The following is a 24,752-nucleotide window of genomic DNA, read 5'->3' as shown; positions in this document are numbered from 1 at the left end:
AATTCTTCCCTGTGTCTAGAGTGTTCAGAGGGAAATTGTTATGTTGTTTCAGACAGTAAGTAAACAGACCATCTTACTTAAATTTCTATTGGCCCTGGTCAAAGTCACACAACTACCAAGATTAATTTTGGGTATAGTTGGCCATCTATAAATGAGTCTGAAATCTATATGTCATTAATTAGGAGAAATACGTTTTCTTGGACTGGACAACTTTTTATTTTAAACACTGGAGGCCTGGTGCAAGGGATTAGTGCACTGGTGGGGGGCATGGCCTGAGGGGATCGGCCCACTGCATAAGTGCCAGTCAGCTGAGCTGCTGTGGACCTGCACCTACGAGCAGCACTCCCATTGTGGGAACACACTGACCTCCAGGGAGCAGCTCCTGTATCGAGCGTCTGCCCCCTGGTGGTCAGTGCACATCATAGCAACTGGTCATTTTTGCCATTCGGTCACTGGGTGTTTATTATGTAGGATAATTTTATCACTTGTATTTAATGTTTTATAAGCACTCCTGTAGAAAAAAAAAATCATTCAATGAATACTATGGGTGCACAGACTGAAAAGATGGACAGGAGGAAAGAAGGAAGGAAAGGGAGAGAGGGAGGGACGGAGAGAGGAAAATGATAGAATGAAGAGAAAGAGAGAGATTCTATGTTGGGGTAGGGAGAGGGCCTACCCACTGTGCTTTGTGTCAAACCCCTAGTCATGTGCCAACACTGGCAAGAAAGATCCACAGATCATCACCCCACCTCATTAAGCCAAACGCTTCAATTTTCACTTCCACAAGTCGTCTTTCTGTTCACTCTCTATAAAATGATCAGCTCATGCCCTCAAGGCTTTTGCTATTGAGTTGAGGAGACAATATTTCAACAGAATTGATGCCATATGGAAAATCCCAAGTAAGCTTTTATACAAGTGCAAAATGAAATATTCAAAACAGATGAGAATCTTGCTATAGTGGCAGGAACACAGGCTTTGGCATTAAACAGTCCCAAGTTCAATTTAATCTCTCCTACTTGAAAGCTGTAAAGACTTGGTCAAGTCTAAACCCTTCTGAGCCTCTGTTTTCCCAGTTGTAAATGAGACTAACAATACTGAGGTCGCTTGGTTGTTATGTGGAGTAAATGGCTACAAATGGGAAGTGTGTAGCATCTTTGATATAATACATATTGTTAAATAAATGAGATGTTTCTGCTTCCTGGCAATGTGCTGGCACCTTGTGTAGGTAGTATTGTTAAAACCGTATGAAAATGAGGATGCTAAAGCCTGGACAGGTTAACAGGCTTCCCAAGGCCCATGGCCAGAAGGAGCAAGGCCAGGATTTGAGAAGTTTGACCCGAGAGGCCTTCCTCATAATCATTTGTCTCTAAAGCCACAAGCCAGCAACCCATCCCCAGGCAGATGATTATTAGACTACTACTAGAATAAATGAGTTTTAGAAGGCATTGGTGTGGATAGACAGAGTCACTGAAGTTTTCCAGTGTGGATGAATGTTATTTAAATACACAGAGATAGGAAGGGATGAGAGTGGGGGAAATAGTGCTCAGAATTGTACCAACAAGCAGTTTTGTGGGAAAGCTTCAGAGCATTAAAATTTAGGAAGGAATACGAGGAGATAAGAAGATGTGTATCATCAATTCCAAATTTTGTATTTAACACAATGAAAGTCAGTCTTTCGATGATGACTCATTATTTCACCTAATCACAACTCTTCAAAAGTAAGAAGTAAAATTTCTTAGATACTTTCAATTACCATTTATATTCAGTGGGCCCTGATATTATGCTAAGTGAAATAAGTCAGTCAGAGAAAGACAAATACCATACGATTTCACTTATATGTGAAATCTAAAGAACAACATAAACAAACGAACAAAACAGAAACAGACTCATAGGAACAGAAACAGCTAATCATTGGCCAGAGGGGAGTGGGGTTGGGGGACTGGGTAAAAGAGGTGAAGGGATTGAGAAATGCAGATTGGTGGTTACAGAATAGTCACAGGGATGCAGAATTCAGCAGAGGGAATATTATCAATGATATTGTAAGAACTGTGTATGGTGCCAGATGTACAATTTTAATGTAGTCTTATTAAACAGATGCTTTATATATCCCAATCTAGATCTTTCTTACTCTTCTGTCCTACCCTATAAACTATATAACTTTTGAAGAATAAATAAAATCTGTGAGTTTTTTTCAATTCATCACTCCCCTTTCCAATTTAACTATTAGTCCCCTCTTACCTCTGTCACACCCCCTTCCACCCCCCCGCCAACCTGTTAATGCAACTGTCCAGAACCACACAAGGGCACGTGGTAAGAAATGCAGACTTTTCTATCAATAGTCAGAGTGTCTCATGTTCTCTTGTATTTTCCCTGATAACTTTAAGAGAGATCAGAGAGTAGTCAAACAAAAGGAAAGAAATAATGGAGAGTTTTTCATATAAAAAGACTTGTGGCCCAAAAACAGATCATTGGCAGTGAGTTCAGCATTTATTTGAGTCTATTAACAGTATATTTATTTTATGTATAATAGTTCTTCGAGCACCCAGAAAGTATATAAGAATTCAGGCTACTTTTATGGAATAAAAACTTTACGGGGTCTTTTCCTTCCTTTTGAGTATGAATGAAGGGAAATTTCCCATTTGACTTTTGTAAATGTTCCAAGATCAAAGGGGTTTATGCTGAAAATTAAGCTCTGTAAAAGCCATGTGTAGTATGAGTTCAGTCTGATTCTCCCCATCCAGTGACCTTGGGCGTTTGACCACCACACTGAAAATCGGCGTAACATAGGGCATTACCGGGAGCTTGCGTGAGTTTCTCCCTGCATTACTTTCATAAAATGGCTCTTGGTGTCATCTTAGCAGTGTTATTGGGATCACCTCAAGCCACTGACCCAGCAAGTTTCTTTAAAACCACTTCCTTGGAACAGTTCAGAGGAACAAATTCTTGGCAGTGTAAATGCTCCCTGGGCCTGGAAATTTCATAAGTCATTTACAACAAAGAATGGTCTAAATCCATTACAGTACAGGATCTGAAATGTAAATTGTCTGGATCATGGAACCGTTCCTGGCTTTTGGGGGCTGCTTCTCTCATTGCTATCATAAAGAATGTTTTCAGAACTGTGTGGCGATAAAATGGAATTAATTAATATTGTGAAGATATTTGGAATCCAGATGGGTCATATGGTTATAGACCTCTTATTTTCTTTTGCTGCTTCACTAGTCAAAAACTTGTGTAGGCCTGGCCAGTTTTGCTCAGTGGTTAGATCCAAAGGGCCTGGGGTTCGATTCCCAGTCTAGGGCACATACCTCTGTTGCAGTGCCCCAGCCCCAGTGGGGGCTTGTGTGGGAGGCAACCAATTGATATGTCTCTCTCAAGTCCATGCTTCTCTCTCTCTCTCTCTCTCTCTCTCTCTCTCTCTCTCTCTCTCTCTCTCTCTCTCCTGTTCTTCCCTCCCTTCCACTCTCTTTCTCTATAAATCAATGGAAAAAAATATCCTTGAGTGAGGATTAAAAAAAAAAAATGTGTAGAAACCTTCTTTTTTAAGGAGTAGATTTGGTTGGAATTTTTTCCTGTCTTATTATATTTTTGCAAGGAATGTTTTATTTCTTTATTTACTTAATGTCTGTGTAATTCTAATTCTGAAGCTCCATACTTCTTAACTCCATAATTCAACCTCAGTCATTTTGTACGCTCCTGAACTCTCAGGGTTCCTGTTTCTTCATAAGCTCCAGACATGGGTAGGCCCCTGTGGACATTGTCATCAGTCCACCCTGGTAATCATTAAGCCTATAGGCACCCAAGCCTTCATGATCTCCTCAAGACTAGAAGTACCAGAAGTCCTACTGCTTCTCAGCTCCCATGCTTGGGACAAAGGACTTCTTTCAAGATACTTCAAGCCTGACCCCCCTTGACCATTGCCTGTGGGTTCTTGAACCTTGTGTGTGTTCTGGGGGATTGGGAAGCAGGGAATGGGAGGGCACCAGGCAGTGCAAGGCTCCAGTTTTCGCTTCTCATGGAACCCACAGATCTCTCTAGTCTCCTCTCAAAAGCTCTTTTCTTCTCCCAGCGGTCTTCTAAGACACCTAGCATAATCCATTCATCAACATATTTTCAGTCAGTTTTATGAACAACAGAAAGAACCAAGGACTTCTTGTGGATGCCGTTTTCAGCTCCACAAAAAATACCCAAGGCAAGAAATTTCAAAGCTTACCTACTTGCTCGATATGAAGGAGAAAAATTGTGTGAATAAACTCCATTGAATATTTTTAAAATAGTTTCCCCAAAATATATAAATTTTGGCTGTATAGATGTAAATTGTCTGGAGGGATCCTGATGAAACCATTGGTAGTGGTTGTCTCTGGGGAGTGTCACCGAGGGCCTGGTGTGGAAGGCATTCTCCTTCGTGTTTTGTTTTGTTCTGTTTTGTTCTCCTTCAGTGTTTACTGTGATATTTCTTGAGTCCTTTATGATATGTGTGTTTTTTTTAATATATTTTATTGATTTTTTACAGAGAGGAAGAGAGAGGTATAGAGAGCTAGAAACATCGATGAGAGAGAAACATTGACCAGCTGCCTCTTGCACACCCTGTACTGGGGATGTGCCCTCAACCAACATACATGCCCTTGATCGGAATTGAACCTGGGACCCTTCAGTCCGCAGACCGACGCTCTACCACTGAGCCAAACCGGTTTCGGCTACATGTTATTTTTATGGTGATAAAAAATTTAAGATGATTAATTTGAAAAGATACAAATTATTTTTTAAATTCATTAACAATGAAACCCTTCCCTCAGTCAGAGCTTACCTCCTTAGATACTGTCCTCATTTTATGGCTCAGAATTCCTGACTCAAAGTTCAGGAGTTAATTTGCCCAAAATTTCAGTGGCAGAGTCAGGATTCGAACCTATAAATGTCTTACACTTAAGGGCACGAATGCTCTTTCACCTACTCCATGCTCTCTCCAGGGCCAGTTCATTTCACTAAGTTCTTTTCTTTAATTGCTCAAGTAATAAGGCCTGACAACCCCCATTCATTAGGCCACACATCTACGCCAAATCCTTGAATACCAATAAATACCTGAAACCATGTTTCAAAATATACCATAAAATGTAAATAAGAATGACACATAGTTCACCTCAAGTTCATACACAGCAGCAATGTTCAGAGTTTATAGTAAAATACATAGGGGAAGTTTAACTTGAAATATTAGGCAAATCCAGGCCTAAAGGAATAAAATAATAAGCTTAGGAAAAATTAATTATACCTCTGCATATGTCATAACTCTGTATTTTGTTTATCTTTAGGTCAAATAAATAACACATTATTAGCAAATAGCAAGTATGGACTGCTGCCTATGGGTTGGTGGTTTGTTTAAGGAAGCATTTGTGGTTGTTGAAAATTAATAAGAATTTATTTTTTATAGGATGCTATAGTTATACATGAAGTCTATGAGGAAGGAGCAGCAGCCAGAGATGGAAGACTTTGGGCTGGTGACCAGATATTAGAGGTATATGACTATGAATTTTATTTTGTAACAATACATATGGTTTCTTTACTAACCTTAACCCACAAAATCAAATTTATATATTTGCTATCTTCTACTCCACTATATCCTCAATTATTTATCTCCCATTTAAGAAAATATGCACTTATTTTTTTCCTGTTTTTAATGCACTGAATAAGTATCATTACAATTATGGCAGATTATAAATCTAAATCTGTCTGTGAAAACATTTTTTAACTCAAGGGAAAAGTACTATTTATGATTCTATAATCTTAACGTCAAATGAGACAATGTAGTATTACAATTAAAGTTGGGGGTTTTTGCCTTCTCTATTTATACCTTCCTAAAAGAGCATATTCATAAACATGCACACCTGACATTTTAAAGACTTTGTTGTAGCTTTAAGTAATATTTTCTTATTCCTAATAAATCTTTAAGTCGGAGGGAGGACCATGCCTTGCCACATTTGTTTTCTAGTTGGTGAAAATGTAGAATCTTTTCCCTTTAGGTGGTATATGGTGCTTATTAAAAACTGAAATGCTTAACTTGCCTCTTTCAAATGGTCTCTCATTTAGCAAAGGCGTTAAAGCCTTTTAAAAAGTGCCAAGGCAGGCATCTGAAAAGGGGAACGGATGAATGGAAGTCAATGCCAGGCGTTCTGGTAGGTGGAACTAAAGAGCTTTTTCAATGGTGTGAGACCTTTAGGCAACATTTATTTCTTCCATTGGATGAATTTAATTGAACAGTTAACATTTTATGGCGGGCATGTGCATTTTTGCTTTGCAACTTTAATATATGACATTATGAATGACATCATAGCATTTTATTTTTCCCTTTGGTGGTTCAAGTCTGCCTCCCAAGATGAAACCAGAGATATAATTAAGGGCAAAAATATATAGGCAAGAAGGAGTTAAAAGAGGCCAGGCTGACTGCAAATTAAATTCAGAGCAAGTTATAGGATTTCTCTACAGGCCTTTACTGTGCTTTATCATTGGATTAGGATGTATTCCCAGTACATTCATTTAAGGTACAAGTGTATGAGGTTAGAAAAATAAGTGAGGCCTCTTTGGGAATTGGCTTAACTGTGTTAGCATAAAACACCGTTTTGTAATGGTCAGGAGTTGGGGGTGGGTTTTTCTTGTTTGTTTGTTTTTTCTCCCTGGATTTTCTAATTAACAGGTTGTACCAAAATTAGTTTTATAATTGAGTAAATTGAATATTCAAAAGAGTACAGATGCATACATGCCTTATATGATTGTAAGCCCGCAGATTATTCTACAATGGCTTATGTAGGCATTATCCTGATTATGGCAATGGTAGCATAGGTGTAAATTCATATAAATTCACACTGTAAATTGAATACTTTAAATATGTATTGTTTATTTTACAACACTTATACCTCAATAAAAAATTTTAACCAGATCTATTGTATTGAATAGACCATCAGCTATAGCTGCTCTCTTCTATTCACGTACAGGTGAACAATCAAGACAGGTTGGCCTGAAAAAAGCAAAATTAAGTAAAAGGAGAATTTATGAGGTCAAATAAACTATTTCCTGGCATCTAGCCAAACTATTGTAACCAATATGGATGAGTGCTCTACACTTTTCATTAAAGATGGCCAGGATAGGATCTAGTCCACAACAGTACATCATACATTTCATTAAGAAAGATAGCTCTTGCCAAGACTCGTTTGGCTCAATGGATATAGGGTCGGCTTGGGGACTGAAAGGTCCCGGGTTCGATTCCGGTCAAGGGCATGTACCTTGGTTGCGGGCATATCCCCAGTAGGGGGTGTGCAAGAGGCAACTGATCGATGTCTATCTCTCATCGATGTTTCTAACTCTCTCTCTCTCTCTCTCTCTCTCTCTCTCTCTCTTCCTCTCTGTACAAAATCAATAAAATATAACAAAAAGAAAAAGAAAGATAGCTCTTGTCCAGCCAGCATGGCTCAATGGGTGATCATAGACCTATGAACCATGAGGTCACTGTTCGATTTTTGGTCCAGGCACATGCCCAGGTTTTAGGCTTGATCCCCAGTTGGGAGGGTGCAGGAGATGGCTGATCAATGATTCTCATCATTGATGTTTCTCTCTCTCTTCCTCTCCCTTCCTCTATGAAATCAATAAAATTATATTTTTTAAAATAAAGAAAGCTAGCTCTCAGTTTGGTCAAGTAACATGTTTCCCTTTGGCCGAAATCGGTTTGGCTCAGTGGATAGAGCGTTGGCCTGCGGACTGAAAGGTCCCGGGTTCGATTCTGGTCAAGGGCATGTACCTTGGTTGCGGGCACATCCCCAGTAGGGGGTGTGCAAGAGGCAGCTGATCGATGACTCTCTCTCATCGATGTTCCTAACTCTCTATCCCTCTCTCTTCCTCTCTGTACAAAATCAATAAAATATATTTAAATTAACATGTTTCCCTTCGTTTAGCTGTAGACCCCACTTTTGAATTTGTACTGATTGCAACTGCTGTGTGCAGACGCACAGTAATACATGACCAGGTTGGGCTGCAGGTTGCCAGAAGAAAACAGGCAGCTTTGGTGTGCTACATTTCAAGACGCTGGCCTACCATGGTTTTCATACTATCCTCATGTTAAACATAGGATATGCCAGATTTTGCTTACAAAGATATAGTCAAATAATATTTTTGCATGGCAAGATTTAGGATTCTATGATTAGCATGGACCATCTTCTTTCTGGTTGTCATTTCTTCTTTTTACTTTACCTCTTCTTCCACTATTCTCTGCTATTTGTGCAAGTGAGAGCAGAAAGAGTAGAGAGCTAACGCCTGGTTTTCCCTGTGGAATAAAATAATGAGGATTATTCTTCCCTTCTAAAGCAATGGTCCACCCACCTTCCTACCTTCCCATCCTACCCATGGGATGTGATACATTGATTGACAACTGGGGCTTCTGATGGCCCTTCCTCTCAAATAGGGAGCCCTGCCATAACCACCCGTAACCCTCTACAAGCAATGCTCTGAATAATGCATATAGGGCTTCCGTAAGGCACTTAAGGTAATACATCATTCCACAATATTCCAGCCACATAGCAATATTTCTCTTATGAGTAGTGTGCATTTAGTGGTGTCTCTTGATAAGCAGAGGAGGAAATGAAAACTGAACTTGGAGCAAATCACTTTGATTTGAACAGACATCTCAAAGCTAGAATTTAGTGTAAATTGCTTTTGTAGTAGTAGAGTTTAATGACAATGCTTTTAATTAAAAGTTTAATTGCTAGGGTCCTTTGAAAGGCATTTTAGAGACCTTAAAGAATTCTTCAATACATGGAGGTGATTTTTTTTTTTTTTTAACTGAGTAGCAGAAGTGGTCTTGTGTGCCATCTATTGGAACACACGGAAATAATCAGCTCGGCCACATTTTCTAAAGCCATTGCTTTCCCCTTTGTTCTTTAGGTTTGTTGCAACAATGAGAATGCATTCATGGGCCTAAAATAAGAGGTGCTGAGAGGAAACAGCTCTGATTGCCTTACCTCAATTCCTTGTAAAATGTCAGCTTCTAACGTATCGAGCTTATCCAGCCCTGTGCTGAACGCTCTGCAGGATTTGTTTCATTTAATCCTCACAACATTGAGCAAATATTAGAATTATTATCTCCAATTTATAGATAACACTGCTGAGTAATTTGCATAAGGTTCCACATAATAAGTTGGAATCAGCACTCAAACTGAAGTCCAGCTATATCCAAAATCCATGCTTAGCCATTATCAATCCGGGTAGAGTTCATCTAAGTACCAGATATACCAGGAAAGGAATAGTATCTTGAAACTTAGGCTTTTAAACATTTTCTTGGCTGACAGAATCAGTTTAAAGTAACAGCTCAAAATTCACCTTTTCTGAAAGGGCTTATTTCTCTTTTCTCCCTTTTTTGTCACCATTCTTTCTGACAAGAGTCCTTAGTCTATGGAATGTTAGAATTGGAAAAAGTCTCAGACCAGCCCCTCACTGTACAAATGAAGGAATAGAGGTCCACAGGTAGACGTGATCTACCCAGGTTACACAGGGATGGACTAGATTACAGCCGTTGCCAACTGGTGGGCCGCGGACCACTGGTGGTCCCTGAAGTCTGAAAGGTTGGCGACCACTAATTTAAGAAACATTTGGAGCAATGGTCACCAACTGGTGGTCCGCGGACCACTGGTAGTCCATGAGGCCCAAAAGGTTGGCGACCTCTGGACCAGAACACGGATGGAATCAATATCGTGAGGTAACTCTTCCATTTTGCCATCCTCCTGGCCATGTGTGGCCTGGGTCCATCCTTCCCTGTATTTTGCTTTTCCTTAGCTGGGACCTTGAGGGAGAGGCCATGACTCCCTTCCTTTGAATCCTGAGCTATTCTGCTTTTCAATTCCTCCCTTGTGTCAAATTCACTAACCAACATCAGTCCTTGGCTTTCTCTGTGGCAAGAGGCTCCAGCAACCCATTCTAAGAGTAAATTTTGAGGCAGTATTGGTATATAAACTAAAGATAGTCCAGAAAGATAGTTCGTTTCAAATTTTGGCTCCTCCACCTGCTCACTCTGCAAGCTCGATCAAGTCGCTTAACCTCTCCATGCCTCAGTTTCCTCATCTGTAATATGGTAATGTTTATTTCAGAAAGTTAGTATAAGGGTTAAAAGGAGTAAGTATTCATGAAGGGCTAATATACAAGTATCACATAAGTATTTGTTAAGTGAAAAATAAGTTAGCGGTGATCTCCATTTAGTGGACAAGGAAACAGAGGTTCCATGACTTGCCAGAAGTAGGCTTACTCAGCACTATTTGCTGTCTCCCATGTGGTCATATCTGTGCTCACTCAGATCCAGATTCAAATGAATGGACTTCAGCAGGTCTTAGACGCTGTTGAAAATACTGGTCCCTCTTTTCCTCCAGCCTGTTCTAAAGTACATGTGACTCAGCAGTTAAAAGTGAGAAAGTTGAATTCAGCAAGGAAACTGAGTCTAAAAGCGCTGACCGCTTTGGCTGGTGTGGCTCAGTTGGTTAAGTATCAATCCATACACTGAAAGGCACTGAAAGATCCCTGGGTTTGATTCCCAGTCAGGGCACATACCCTCCTTTCCTTTCTCACTCTAAAAATAAATAAATAAATAAATAAATAAATAAATAAATAAATAAATAAAATATAATAAAAAATCAATAAAAGCATATGATTTTTTTAAATGATGACCAAACACTAGTATTTATTTATAATATATTTATATTTATTTTCCCTTTGACCTTAGTTAAATGAGTCCGTTCAAAAAAAAAAAAAAAGAGTTCATTTTCTCTCTCTCTCTCTCTCTCTCTCTCTCTCTCTCTCTTTCTTTTCCATGGTAAAGTTCACAGCTATGCAAAATTGCATGATCATGTATACTAACCTACCCTCCATGCTTATTTTGGGTTGGGGGAGTATATATAATCCACCTCCTTTATATTTGAAGCAGCTATGACTGCTACTGGTGTGCTTTAAGAATGGATAGAAATTTCTAGTGTTTTTTCACGGGTTGAATCAAGGTGCTCCAGCAGACAGAGCAGGGTGAGAGGCCTCTGTTGTCACCAGCTCATCTTGGATGCCCGTTGTTCCAGGTTAATGGGGTTGACCTGAGGAACGCCAGCCATGAAGAAGCCATCACAGCCCTGAGGCACACCCCCCAGAAGGTGCGACTGGTGGTGTATAGAGATGAGACACACTACAGGGACGAGGAGAACTTGGAGTTTTTCCATGTGGATCTGCAGAAGAAGGCTGGCAGAGGACTGGGCCTGAGCATCGTTGGGAAACGGTAAAAAAAAAAAAAAAAAAAAGCTATCCAGGTCAGGAATGATTGGCTTCTTTCCTTCAGAGTTCTAGGGACTAATGCCTATCAGCACTGAAAGACACCCCTGGTCAGTTTGGCTCAGTGGATACAGTGTTGGCCTGTGGACTCAAGGGTCCCAGGTTCAATTTCAATCAAGGGTATATGCACGGACTCGATCCCCAGTAGAGGGTGTTCAGGAGGCAGGCAATCAATGATTCACTCTGAGTATTGATGTTTCTATCTCTCTCTTCCTCTCCCTTCTTCTCTGAAATCAATTAAAAAAAAAACTGAAAGATAAAACCTAGTATAAACTGATATGATTTCTAAAATTAATATATTTATGAATACTTGAACAACGTAGGTCATATTTCTGAGCAAGATCTTACTGCCAAAAAATGTCATAGCAAGGAGAAAATTCTAACCTCAATCAACCAGACTGTCAGGTTTACGCCCTTATCAAGTATGAACAATTAGCATGTTTCTTTCAATTTATAGTCACTTAGATCTCAAGCTTGCAGGGGTTAATTAAAACAATGATACCCAAGAAGCAGCTAATATCAAGAGAGAAATTTATGCAATCTTGGGTTAAGAAAATTACTCTGCCATGTTAATTTCATACTATGTTACTAACACTAGTTGAGGGGTTACTAAAACTAGCTGAGCAGACATATTGAGGGACACAAATTCTTCATGACAATAGTTAAGAAAGGTGTCCCCAATAGCTTACACCAGAAGTATAGTATATATAATGTCACATGCCCTCATAGACCTTTGATGATTCTCCTCGTGCTTTTTTCCAAAGGCTAAGCTACTATTAAAATAAAAATATTAACTACTGCCAAAACCGGTTTGGCTCAGTGGATAGAGTGTCAGCCTGTGGACTGAAAGGTCCCAGGTTCGATTCCGGGCAAGGGCATGTACCTTGGTTGCGGGCACATCCCCAGTAGAGGGTGTACAGGAGGCAGCTAATCAATGTTTCTCTCTCATCAATGTTTCTAACTCTCTATCCCTCCCCCTTCCCCTCTGTTAAAAATCAATAAAAATATATATATTAAAAAATATATATTAACTACTATTTTTGGGAACTGATTTTGTGCCAGGTACTGTGCTTTAATAATCACATTTTTTACTTCAGAACCATTAAGACTATCGCTCTAAAAATGCATTACAGAACAAAACAAAACAAAAGCTGAGATTTGTATATCTAAACAAAATGAGTGCACTTGTGGGTGCAGAACAACTAGAATCCATGTTGAAGTTTGCTTTCTTGTTGTGACATGTACATGGACTTGGGAAGTTCCACTAAGAGTAATGTTTTTAAGTTATTGTCTCATAGCAAATTGACGAAATAATTGTCATACAACACCAGTATTTCAGATTGAATTTTTAAAGGAACACTTACATTCCTTAGCACAAAAAGTTCCATTGGAAAGGTTCAGATATATAAGCTCTCAAAATTCATAATTCTTTGACTAGCAATTACACAACTAGGAATTTATCCTACTTATATGCTTGTAGTTATGTTATTTGTTGCACCTTGTTTGCAACAGCTAAAGAATGATAATGATCTATGTATATATCCATAGTGTACTGATAAGTGAAATTAAGGAACATTCATAGAATAATATGCAGTCATAAAATCCAATGAGGAAACACAAAGTGCCAATAAAGATCAATTGCCAAGGTGTAGTCAGTAAAAAAAAAAAAAAAAAAAAAAAAAAAAAACTGTAGGTAAAAAGAATGTATGTGCGAGTCTCCGGGAGATACCCAAGAAATGGTAGCATTGGTTCCCTGTAAGAAGGGTACCTAGTGACTAGGGAATAGAGGTGAGAGGGAAACTTTTTAAGGTCAGCCCTTTTTAACTTCTTGAATTTTGAGACATCTACTTATTTATTCATCAAATAAATATAAATAAGACCTTGAAATATATTGTCTAGAAAGGCATGTATGAGAGTTTAGAAATAGATTGGATGCTAATTGAACTGATCTCTCTAAGGAAATAACGTTTTAAGAATACTTAACTCTACTTTTTTAAGTTAATTTCCATTTCATTTCACTGAAATTATCCTCTTGCAGAAATTATGCCCTTGAGCCTATAATAAAAGTGAACATTACAATAGGCAGCACAAATAGACATAATCGGTTTAAAGGGTGAGCACTCTGAGGTTTATCACTGGATATGATGGCTTTATAGGGCCCTTCTTCCAAGCTTTAGGACTTGGTGAATCAATATAGAATGTTAGTAATCTCAAATTTAATAAAGGAATATTCAGATGTGCAAATACCCACTGCTTTATGGTATTCACAGAAATGGAAACGGGGTGTTTATTTCTGACATCGTGAAAGGAGGAGCCGCAGACCTCGATGGGAGATTGATTCAGGGAGATCAGATCTTATCTGTGAATGGGGAAGACATGAGAAATGCCTCACAGGAGACAGTGGCCACCATCCTCAAGGTGAGTCCCTGGGCTGCTTCCTGCCTAGCTCACCACTGAAGTACAGTGGAAGCTGGACTAATCTAGCGTGGTTATCACATGGGTTGAATATTATGGTGATTTTCCTTTTTACTAGCTATTTAAACTCTGATTACTTTAACCAACCAGGAATAGCTTTAAAAGAAAACTGAGGAAGGAAGGAAGGAAGGAAGGAAGGAAGGAAGGAAGGAAGGAAGGAAGGAAGGAAGGAAGGAAGGAAGGAAGGAAGGAAGGAAGGAAGGAAGGAAGAAGGAGGGAGGGAGGGAGGGAGGGAGGGAGGGAGGGAGGGAAGGGGAAAGGGAAGGAAGGGAAGGGAAGGGAAAAGAGGGAGGGAGAGAGGGTTAGAGGGAGGGAGGGGGAAGAAGGAAGGGAGGGAAGGTTAGAGAGAGGGAGGGAAAAAGGGAGGGAGCGAGGGAGGGAGGGAGGGAGGGAGGGAGGGAAGGAAGTAGAGAAGTAGTCTACTGTCCATTATCTCTCAAGAGGATTTGTATTTGTGGATTACCTCCACCTTTGTTTTCTCTGTCTTCCTTTTCACCCCTTTTGCCTAGTTATTTCATTGCTCACAGACCCTTTTGTTACAAGAGAAGAGAGGCACATTGAAGTGTAACCCTTTTAGCACATTTAAAGAAGTCATGAAAGCCTGAGAGGAATACCAATGAGTTGATAAACTTTTGTTATTTGGTGTGATTCTTTTGATTACTGAATTTCCTTTTTTCCTGTTGCCTTCATCACCCACTTACAGGTGTTGGCTGCAGAGATGCATGGAGGCTCTGCCGCGATGATTTAGGACGGAAACGCTACTGGTTTTCACTTCTGTCCTTTTCTTGTGTCCCCAAGTGTGCGCAGGGGCTGGTGCAGCTGGAGATTGGAAGACTCCGAGCTGGTTCCTGGGCTGCCTCGAGGAAGACATCACAGAACAGCCAGGTGGTTGATGGCTTCCTGTCAGACCGGCACACTCACCTGTCCCCTTTGAGAGAAGGCTTCCCATTTCATAGTGGGGAAGTACCATGTCATGTGCAGTATTACAGTAATATGTAGTACACAGCATATTCGCAATACCAAGTTCAGTGCATTTGTATGTGCTTGAAGTAAAAAATGATAGGTGGGGTGGAAATTCATTAATCCCTAGGTTTTTCTTCCTATTATTGCGTGCAAATGTTTTCTCAGGTCTACTTTTCTCCCCCACTATTAGTTCTGTATTGCCTAGGCACGCATGTAACACAGCTGTGTTTATTTTAAAAAAAGAAGAAGCAACATCTGGTGGCAATTTGACCCTCATTAGCACAACATTGTTCTATTCATTCAATTAAATATTGCTATAAAGTTAACTTGTGAATAGCCACTCACACATGCTGAGGGCAATTAATGGCATATTCCTAAGAGACTGAAATGTGAGGGTTTCTCCTGTGGGAAGGAGGCCTTAATGGGTGACATTTTGTGGGTTAGCAAACATCCTCTGTTTATTGACAAGACTGATGTAAGTGCCACTTTTTAAAAAAACGAAGTATATTTCATTGTGGTTGTTTTTTGTGTTGTTTTGTTGTTGTTGTTTTTCATTGTAATGGCTGAAAACAAATTAAGATGGCAGATTATTTTTTAGTCCCTTTGGCATATAATAAAACTATAGAAGCTTAATGTTACCCCCAAGTCCCCTTCGTGGGTTATAGATGGGCCTTTGTTTTGAGGTTAAAAGCATGACTTCTGGTCCCCTCCCTGGTTGCTTTAGACTTAAAGCCTGTCCAAGACCTTTGTTCAGAAGACTTGGATTTTGTGATTAGCACACAGGTGCTTCCGGAATGCTGTTAGCTGTCTCCTTTGCCTCACTGGTGTTAGAAAATGGGTGAAGAAAAATACTGTTGTTCAGAGAGTATCACAGACTAGCTGGCTTGTCTAAAAGAATCCTCCAAGCAGTCAAACCCAATAACATCATGTTAAGTTTAGAACTTTTTTTTTTTTTTTTCTGGCCTAGCAAATACCACGTGTCCTAAAAGACACAGTGCTGCAGTGGGATTCCAGGAGTGAATGGCTGGTGATGGTTCTGGCCTGATTTGTATCAACAGTGGGAACTTGAGATGCAAAAAGTAGTCTCAGCTCTTCGTAATGAAAGATTCATTTGTTGAGTGATTTCTTTAAAGCCTCATTATACAAAGGGTTAGAATGCAGAATGAACAATACCAGAGATGAAATGTTTCTTTCTGGGGCGTACATGAGAGCTACAAAGAGGGTCCCTCGGGTCTCACTCCGAAAGGAGTTTCTTAGGCTGGAAAGAGGGAGAAGGCATCCCAGATAGAAGGAGTAGCATATGCAAAGGCACAAAGGGTACAAGGAATTCCAGTTTTAAGAAAAGTTTGGACTAACGGGTGAGCTGGTAGGTAGAACTGAGCTTCTGTCTGTGAGGAATGTGTATGAGTATCTTAGTGATCGATAAGGTTCACACTCAGGTTAACTACAGAACAAGCAAATTTAGAAGCTCTATCATTAAATGGCAACCACCATTACCATTTATCTGGTCTATAAATGTGAGCTGTCATAGTTTGGAAACCTGGAACAACGTATCAAATACTTCTATCTAACCTGCCTGCACAGAGTTTTATTTCAATGGGTAGAAGTTTAATTCAGTCTTAAGAAGAAGAAAAAACAACAGTAAATGTAGTTTATCCTTACTTTGTCCTTAAAATTATGACTGAGATTATGTGAGAGTTTGCACTGGTATTTGGCTAATTGGAAGAAGGCTTGACTGTGAAAAGGAAGCATCCTTCATCATAAGTACAAGACCAGCCCATGATCCAGATGGAGAAAAAGAAGATCCCAAACATTTTTATCTGTAGGTCCAGGACCCTCTAGGAGAACAGATTTCTTTCTGGGCAATTATAAGCTAGGATGATAGAGACCTTGGTTTGAGGGCCAAGGAGAATTTTAGCTTGTTAACTTGGCCTAGAGAAAGTGGGTTCATTAAGAGAGATCTAGCCTTAGGGCCACCAAGCCACTTTTTAAAAAAATGTCTTTTCCCCCCTGGACTTGTGGCTCAGTTGGTTGGAACATCATCCCATACCCCTGCAAGGACTGCAGTTTCAATTCCCAGTCAGGGCACACACCTAGGTTTTCGGGTTCAACCCCTGGTTGGAGTGCATATGGAAGGAAATCAATTGATGTTTCTCTCTTCCTCTCTCAGGTGAGGGTTAAAAAATAAGATGAAATAAAATAAACTGTCTTTTCCCACAAACCAGAAAAGAGTATCTACTCTGTGGAAGAAAGTGTGTAATGGAAAAGAGAAATATTTTCCTCAGATACCCGAGGGAACACTGCCAGGAAAAGTCAGTATTTAAAGGCCTTAGAAAGCACTTTTTTTAGGCAAAAGTTATATGTTGTACTTACTCAATTCTAAGTATTATCTATTACCATTGATTTAAATCATATCTTTTCAGGAAAATATAAAAATACTCCTTTATATATACTAGTATTCATTGTGAAGTATGCTAATGTCTATAATTTATTTTGAAATGAACTTTTAAAAAAAAAAAAAAGACAAATTGAGTGATGAATCAGTGAATGGATATGGGGAAAGGACAATATATCAAAACTAGAAGCCCAGTGCACAAAAATTCATGCACTTGAGGGTCCCTCAGCCCAGCCTGCGCCCTCCTGCAGTCCAGGACCCCTCAGGGGATATTCACTTGCTGGCTGAGGACCGTTCCCCAGGAAATCAGGCCTAAGCTGGTAGTCAGACATCCTTCCAGCAGCCGGGAAACGCTCGGGGAGCAGGCCTAAGCTGTTAGTCGGACATCCTTAGTGCTGCTGCAGAGGCAGGTGAGACTCCCACCACTGCCGCTATGCTGGCTAGCCTTGAGCCAGCTTCTGGCTCAGCAGTGCTCCCCCTGTGGAAGCACACTGACCACGGGGGCAGCCAGGTGGTTCTGCCGTTAGGGTCAATTTGCAAATTACCCTTTTATTACATAAGACATTAATTGTGGAATTTAGGTGTGTATATGGATGTCTACTTTTAACTTTTCTTAGATTTGAAGTTCTTCATATTTAAAGAGTGTTAAAACATTAAACAACTTGCATCATAGAACTAAGAAGTGGTTTAAATTATCATTTATTAGGTGATTTAAAATTTTGGTTTGATTTAAATTTTTTAAGCCATTGGGCACAACCTTGATAATCTGAGGGAAAAATTATTTACTTGTTATTGGTGACATTGGGATCCTCATTGAAAAGGTCCTTCACTGTGTATATAATTTTCATTGAATAGCCACTAGCCATTCATGATTATACATTGTAGAGCTCAAATATTTAATTAGCTGGCTATGAGGGCAGTAGTGGAGATATAGCAGATTGAGCTGAATTATTCCTGACCTTAGGAAAATCTTTGAGAAAAACAAATTTAACATATTACTTAAAACAACGTATGTATTCCTAGGATATTTGCTGCTTTCTCCTACAGTTGAGAATTCCATTTGGTCAAATTTCTATTATTCAAGGTTTTATTATGCTGATTTTAGCAAAATAGATCATGTCCTTTCGGTGATAAGGGAATCAATGTTGACTCCAGCCCCAACTAACACATCATGCCATTAACTGATCATATACAAATACTGCATCGCAGCTTAGGAAAATGTTTTTTATTTTATGTTGAGGAAGAAAAGCTTAAATTATATTTTCTTCCTCATTGATTGAAACATATAGGAAAGCACATATAGTGAAGAAAATGTTAGATGGGGTTGTACTAAGGTGGTAAAAGAGCGAGTATGGGTAATTTTTGCCTTTTTTTTTTTTTTTTTAGTCTCCAGAATTTTCAGTTACATGATTATGGTTACTTCAGTAATTGAAACACTAATTAATAAGGTTGAAGTGCATGTTCCAGCACAGCTCACCTCTGGTTTCCTTCGCAGGGGAGTCAGCACAGCACACACAGCAGCTTCCACCCTACCCTGGCTCCTGTCATCTCCAGCCTGCAGAGCCTGGTTGGCACAAAGAAGGCTTCCGATCCTCCCGCCAGAAATTCAGGTATTTTGTGAACACGCCTCCAGCAAAACATTCTGTTACCCAATTTTTTTTAAATATTAAATTTAAAAAAATTTTTTTCACCTTTAACTAAAATATTTTTAAATCTTTGTACTTGGCCACATAAATCCCAAGCTTTCGGAAAGGCCTATTCTGAAGGAAATAAAGCCTTAGAGACTCATTTCTGGACTATGCCTTGAACTTTACACCGATCATATGAAAAGTGGAAAAGCAGAAACCTAAAGTGTTTCCTAAAGTAAAATCATTTACAAAGAGGAAAAAAAAACTGTAAAACTTCTATTTTAGTGGTTTTGTTATTGATTTTAAAGAGAGAAAAAGAGATAGAAACATCAATTGTGAGAAACATTGATTGGTTGCCTCCTGCACGCCCCCTACTGGGGATCAAGCCCACAACCAGGGCATGTGCCCTAACCAGGAATCGAACCAGAGACCTCTTGGTTCATGGATGGATGCTCAACCACTGAGCCACTCCAGCCTGGCTACAAAAAAGAAATTTAAAAAAAAATTATTAGTCACTCAAGAAAGGTCAGAGGTACATATGCCAGTGAGGTGGGTTAGAGCAAAGGTCTTCTTAATTCTTACCTTGGATAGATGGTTCCTTTAAGTCAGAAAAACATACAGTAAAACACAAATGACTCATCTTCCAAGCCATTTAATCACTATATTTCAGGCAGCTACTGCTACAATCCATCAGCTTCTGTCAGTCCAAATGATTATGGCCACATAATAGAAGAAAGCCCCTGGTCAATGGCTGCTGATTTGGATTTTGAGTAAGGTTCTAATGCGTGTTTGTTTCAGTATTCTCTCTTGAAAGGCCAAGAAAATGACACTTTTCACGAGATAATTTTATATCCTACATATATTATCTCTTAATGGTAGGAGTTAATTGTGCCCTAACTGGTCTGACTGAGGACTAAAGGGCCCATGTTCAATTTCGGTGAAGGGCGTGTACCTTGGTTGCAGGCTCTTCCCCAATCCCAGGCCCTGGTTGGGTCTTGTGCAGGAGGCAACCAACCGATGTGTTTCTCTCACATTGATGTTTCTCTCTGTCTTTCCCTCTCTCTTCTCCCTAAAAATCAATGGGAAAATATTCTCAGGTAAGCATTAACAAACAAATAAAATTAAAATTAAAAATAAAGTTTAAAAAAAAGTTAATTTTGTTGCTTCTTTATTGATAGGCACAGATGTGGGACCAAGGACCGTTGAGATAATCAGGGTAAGTCTGTGCTTTTGCTGTTTTCCTGGTTTGTGTTGGATTTGCATAAAATGTCCATTTTCCCCTTAATACAACTGGTTGGATTATTAGTGTGCTCCTTTAAGTTAGTGAATAAATATGTGGTCTGTATAAGACAAACAGACTTAGAAAAATATGGTAAAACACATAGCCAACAACTGAATTTTTTGGTACATCACATCCACTACATTTTGTGCATGTACTTAAAAGCTTTGCAAAACAAAACAAAAAAATGGCATCGTTTTGGTAGTTTTTTTTTTTAACTTTAAACCAAGACCTTTTTGCCATGCAATAAGTATTTTTTGACAGCATTTGCAGTGATTTTCAATAAGTATATCTCAAGACTTTTTAAAACATTCAATACCTGATTCCTGGTTAGGGCACATGCCTTGGTTTTGGGCTTGATCCCCAGGAGGAGTGTGCAGGAAGCAACGAATCAATGTTTCTCATCATCGATGTTTCTATCTCTTTTTCTTTATATGGCTTTTGTTGTCATTTTGTTCTTTTCCCTTTTTCCATATTTACTGAGGTCAAATCGAAGCACCCTAAGTTGTGTATGTTTTCAGATGATCAATGAAAACTGTGGAAGCTTTGCGACCATGCAGGTCCCTTTACCACAACCTTTCTGCCATAGTTGTCATATGCTTAGATTTACATAATCTGAGAACCCCACCAAATAATGTGATAATTTTTGCTTTCAACTTTTCTACATATTTTAATGATCTAAAGAAAAAATATTGTCCTGACTAGGTAGCTCAGTTGGTTAGAAGGTCATCTGGATATGCCAAGGTTATAGATGCAATCTCCGGTCAGGGCACATAACCAATGAATTCATAAATAACTAGAACAACAAATCAGTGTTTCTCTCTCTCCCTCTCCCTTCCTCTCTCTCAAAAATCAATTTTTAAAAACTTTTACAAAATTACTAAATAAAACCAAAATTGAAAAAGAAAAAACAAGCCCTAGCCAGGTGGCTTAGTTAGAGTACCATCCAATACACCAAGGTCAGGGCACATGTATGAGTCAACCAATAAACACATAAATTAGAACATGTTGATGTTTCTCTCTCTTTCTTTCCCCCCTCCCTTTCTCTCTCTCTCTCTAAAATCAATCAATAATTTCTTAAACAAAATCTAGTGCACAAAATTCATGTGGCGGGGAGGGGAGTGTGTCCCTCAGCCCAGTCTGTACCCTCTCCAATCCGGGACCCCTTGAGAGCTGTCTGACTGCCCTCTCAAAATACAGGACTGCTGGCTCCCAACTGCTCATCTGCCTGCCTTCCTGATTGCCCCTAACTGCTTCTGCCTACTAGTCTGATCACCCCCTAACCACTCCACTGAGAGCCTGATTGATGTCTAACTACTCCCTGCCAGCCTGATTGACACTTACTGCCCTCCTTTGCTGTCCTGGTCACCCCTAACTGCCCTCCCCTTCAGGGTGGTTCCCCCCCAACTGCTCTCCTCTGTAGGCTTGGGTTCCTCCCAACTGCCCTTCCCTGTAGGCCCAGTTGCCCCCAACTTTCCTCCTCTGCCAGCCTGGTCACCCCTAACTGCCCTCCCTTGCAGGCCTGGTCTCTCCCAATGGCCCTCCCCTGCTGGCCATCTTGTGGCGGTCATCTTGTGTTCACATGAGGGCAGCCATCTTTAACAACATAGAGGCAGCCATCTTGTGTGTTGGAGTGACAGCCAATTTGCATATTACTCTATTAGATAGGAAAGAGGCCTGATGCATGGGTGAGGACCAGATGGTTTGTCCTGAAGCATGTTTTGGATCAGAGTGGGAGTTCCCTTGGGGCAGCTGGGCAAGGGGCCTGTGGTGGTTTTCAGGCTGGCCATGCCCACCAGCAACCTAAGTGGAGGCCCTGATAGCTGGGATTTATTTATTTTCTATAATTGAAACTTTATAACCTTGAGCAAGGGCCAGGGCTGGCCAAGAAGCTTGGCTTCCTCCATCGCCAGAGGAAATCCAAGCCTCCTGCTTGCTTCTGCTCAGTGGCTACCACCATTTTTGTTGGGATTTATTTATCTTCTATAATTGAAACTTTGTACCCTTGAGTGGAGGCCAGGGCCAACCAGGAAGCTTAGCTTCCTCCATCATCATGGAAACCCAAGCCTCCTGCTCACTCTGTGGCCGAAACCATCTGGGTTGGTTTAATTTGCATACTCGCACCTGATTGGCTTGTGGGCATAATGGAGGTATGATCAATTTGCATGTTTCTCTTTTATTAGTGTAGATTGGTCACATTTTTCTGGGGTTTTTTTTGCATGTCAAGTAATATAGGATTTTACCCTGGACCCCATGGATGTTATGCTGTGTGGACAAGATGCAGTCACCCAGTTAAGTTGAGACTACAGATTCCATCTTCCCTTTTGTGCATGGTGGTTCCATTTTGTAGTTTGGGTCTATTTCACACCTGGGCCTGAGAATTCCACAGCTTCACTGAGCATTAGAGGTTCCCTCCTCTGTCTCCCTTTACTCAGGTTTTCTTCTTTTATTCTCCTGCCACCAGGGGCCACATTTCCTGATTCCTCTGACCAGAAAGATGGAAGTTTCTCTTTGAATATTAGCCGTGTGTACCATTTCTACAGCTCCTTACCTGGGTCACGGCCCTCAGTACAGCACCACCAGGAAAACATTTAGGACCAGGGGCCTTCATCCCTGCTGTCATTTCTCCAAGTTTTTATTTTCCACCACATTTTGAGTTCTTTACTTTTCAGAAGCCCTGGTAGTTGTGTTTTGTTATTTTGACATGTTTTCCATTTTAATCAGCAGGAGAGAGGTGCTATCATGTGTATGCCATCATGCTGAATCTGGAACTTGTCATTTTTTCCTTTAGTAATTTTTAAAATACTAACCCTATTAGAGAAATATGGGGAAAACCTGAACTGAAGCCAGGATTTCTTCAGTGGGGTCCGAGTAAACCATATTGCCTCACCTAATATCTTAGGGAGCGTTTCCTGTCACATTTAATTCTCTCTTCAAACTCTGTTGTCATTATAGTTAGTGTCCTCTAACATCCTTTGTTTGAACACAGTTGTGCGGCTCTTTCAGAGCCAAGTATGTTTGTTCACACCCCCAAGAGCATGATATGTGTGGCAGTTTAATTATAAACACCATATGAGAACATATTTGCCAAGTTGCATCAAAGTTGGCCACTAAACTGAGCAGTAACATAGGTTTTGTTTTTCACAACTACTATTGCCTTTTTTTTTTTAATAAACTATTTTAATCCTCATTTGAGGATATTTTTTCAATTGATCGAGAGAGAAAGAAAGAGAGAGAGAGGGAGAGAACGAACCCACAACCAAGACATGTGCCCTTGACCAGGAATCGAGCCCAAGACCCTTCAGTTCAAGGGCCAATGCTCCAACCACTGGGCAAACTAGCCAAGTCTACTACTGCCTTTTTTTAAAATAAATATGTGTGTTTTTATTTTTTGATAAAGAGGGAGGGAGAGAAATATCTATCAGCTGTTTCCTGCACAATCCTTACTGGAGATCAATGCCAAAATCCAGGCATATTCCCTGGCCAGAAATCAAACTGGGGACCTGTTGGTCCATGGGACAATGCTTAATCACTGAGCCACACTGGCCAGGCTACTATTGCCTTTTTTTAATTAAATTTTTTGTTGATTTTAGAGAAGGGGGGAAGGGGAGGGGCTAGAGAAGCATCAATTTGTTGCTCCACTGCATTCATTGGTTGATTCTTGAATGTGCTCTGACCCGGGATTGAACCTGAACCAGCAACTTGGAGTATCTGGATAACACCCTAACCATCTGACCTACCCAGCCAGGGCCCTTACTGTTGCCTTTTACTGAGCCTGTTTTTGTAGGCTAGGACTGCACTATATCGTCTCATTTAATCCTCAAACCGACACTGTGAAGTAGGTGATATTCTCCTCATTTTATGCCTAGAAATGGAAACTCTAAGAGGCTAAGGAACTTACTGAGGACTCCCCAGCTAGAGTGTTAGACCTGAAACCCGGGTCTTTCTGACTCCAAAGGCCCTGCACTTTAAGTCCTGTGCTGCCCTGACCTCCTGCAGCACTGAGTGTTTTGTTCAACAGCTCTCATGGGCCAGTCAGGCTGCAGCTCTTTATTAAATATGTGTTGTGTTTCGCTTCTTTTCTAGGAGCTCAATGATGCCCTTGGAATCAGTATTGCTGGAGGAAAAGGAAGTCCCTTGGGAGATATCCCAATATTTATTGCCATGATTCAGGCCAGCGGTGTGGCTGCACGCACACAGAAGCTTAAAGTAAACAAGGGGGGAATGGTGAAGTACTAACAGCATGGGGGGTGGGAAAGGAAATGGCAGCCATGGGCACTTTGTTTAAAGTTGGAATTCCAACAGCCTGGAGAGACCCATGCTGAGGGCAGAATGCATTAGAGAAAGTTTATACCTGAAATTCACTGGGTCCCTGGGCATATAAAAATATTATTGTTTGTATCAAACCTTCTCCATGAAAAAAGAAATTGCAGCTCATTTACAAAGCTTCCTGTACCATTTTTTAGCACCTAATTGCACCCAAAGTTCATTTTTACCTGAGAGTGATTTTACCATAGAATCTTCCTTCAATCAAAAGAATCAACATTGTTATAATTTTCCCCCTTAATTTTAACTTAGGTAGAAAAATAAAGCAGAAAATATTTGGCTTCCTCATTAGAGTTTTATTGAACAGTTCATTTGTATAGCCCACTATTACTGGCGAATGGATGTATGAAGT

At 40.1% G+C, this 24,752-nt stretch overlaps 1 protein-coding gene across 9 annotated transcripts in view; it reads left to right on the top strand.

Annotated features, from left to right (window-relative positions):
• The window catches only part of PATJ (PATJ crumbs cell polarity complex component), a 304,720-nt gene that overhangs the window by 256,473 nt on the left and 23,495 nt on the right, over positions 1 to 24,752 (top strand). For 6 of the 9 annotated variants that reach the window (XM_036447829.2, XM_036447830.2, XM_036447825.2 and 3 more), the window contains 7 exons: positions 5,423 to 5,506; positions 11,088 to 11,281; positions 13,605 to 13,752; positions 14,608 to 14,694; positions 18,663 to 18,777; positions 19,974 to 20,011; positions 24,161 to 24,283. In XM_036447829.2, the coding sequence (XP_036303722.1) occupies positions 5,423 to 5,506; positions 11,088 to 11,281; positions 13,605 to 13,752; positions 14,608 to 14,694; positions 18,663 to 18,777; positions 19,974 to 20,011; positions 24,161 to 24,283 (789 nt within the window). The remainder of the gene's footprint in view (positions 1 to 5,422; positions 5,507 to 11,087; positions 11,282 to 13,604; positions 13,753 to 14,607; positions 14,695 to 18,662; positions 18,778 to 19,973; positions 20,012 to 24,160; positions 24,284 to 24,752) is intronic. The other 3 variants (XM_036447826.2, XM_036447828.2, XR_006742178.1) reach the window with 3 other exon arrangements.

The sequence above is a fragment of the Pipistrellus kuhlii genome, unplaced genomic scaffold (genome assembly GCF_014108245.1).
Source record: "Pipistrellus kuhlii isolate mPipKuh1 unplaced genomic scaffold, mPipKuh1.p scaffold_m20_p_2, whole genome shotgun sequence".
Lineage (NCBI taxonomy): Eukaryota > Metazoa > Chordata > Mammalia > Chiroptera > Vespertilionidae > Pipistrellus > Pipistrellus kuhlii.
Note: the sequence above shows the minus strand (reverse complement) of the source record. Positions and strands in the feature narration are given on the sequence as shown.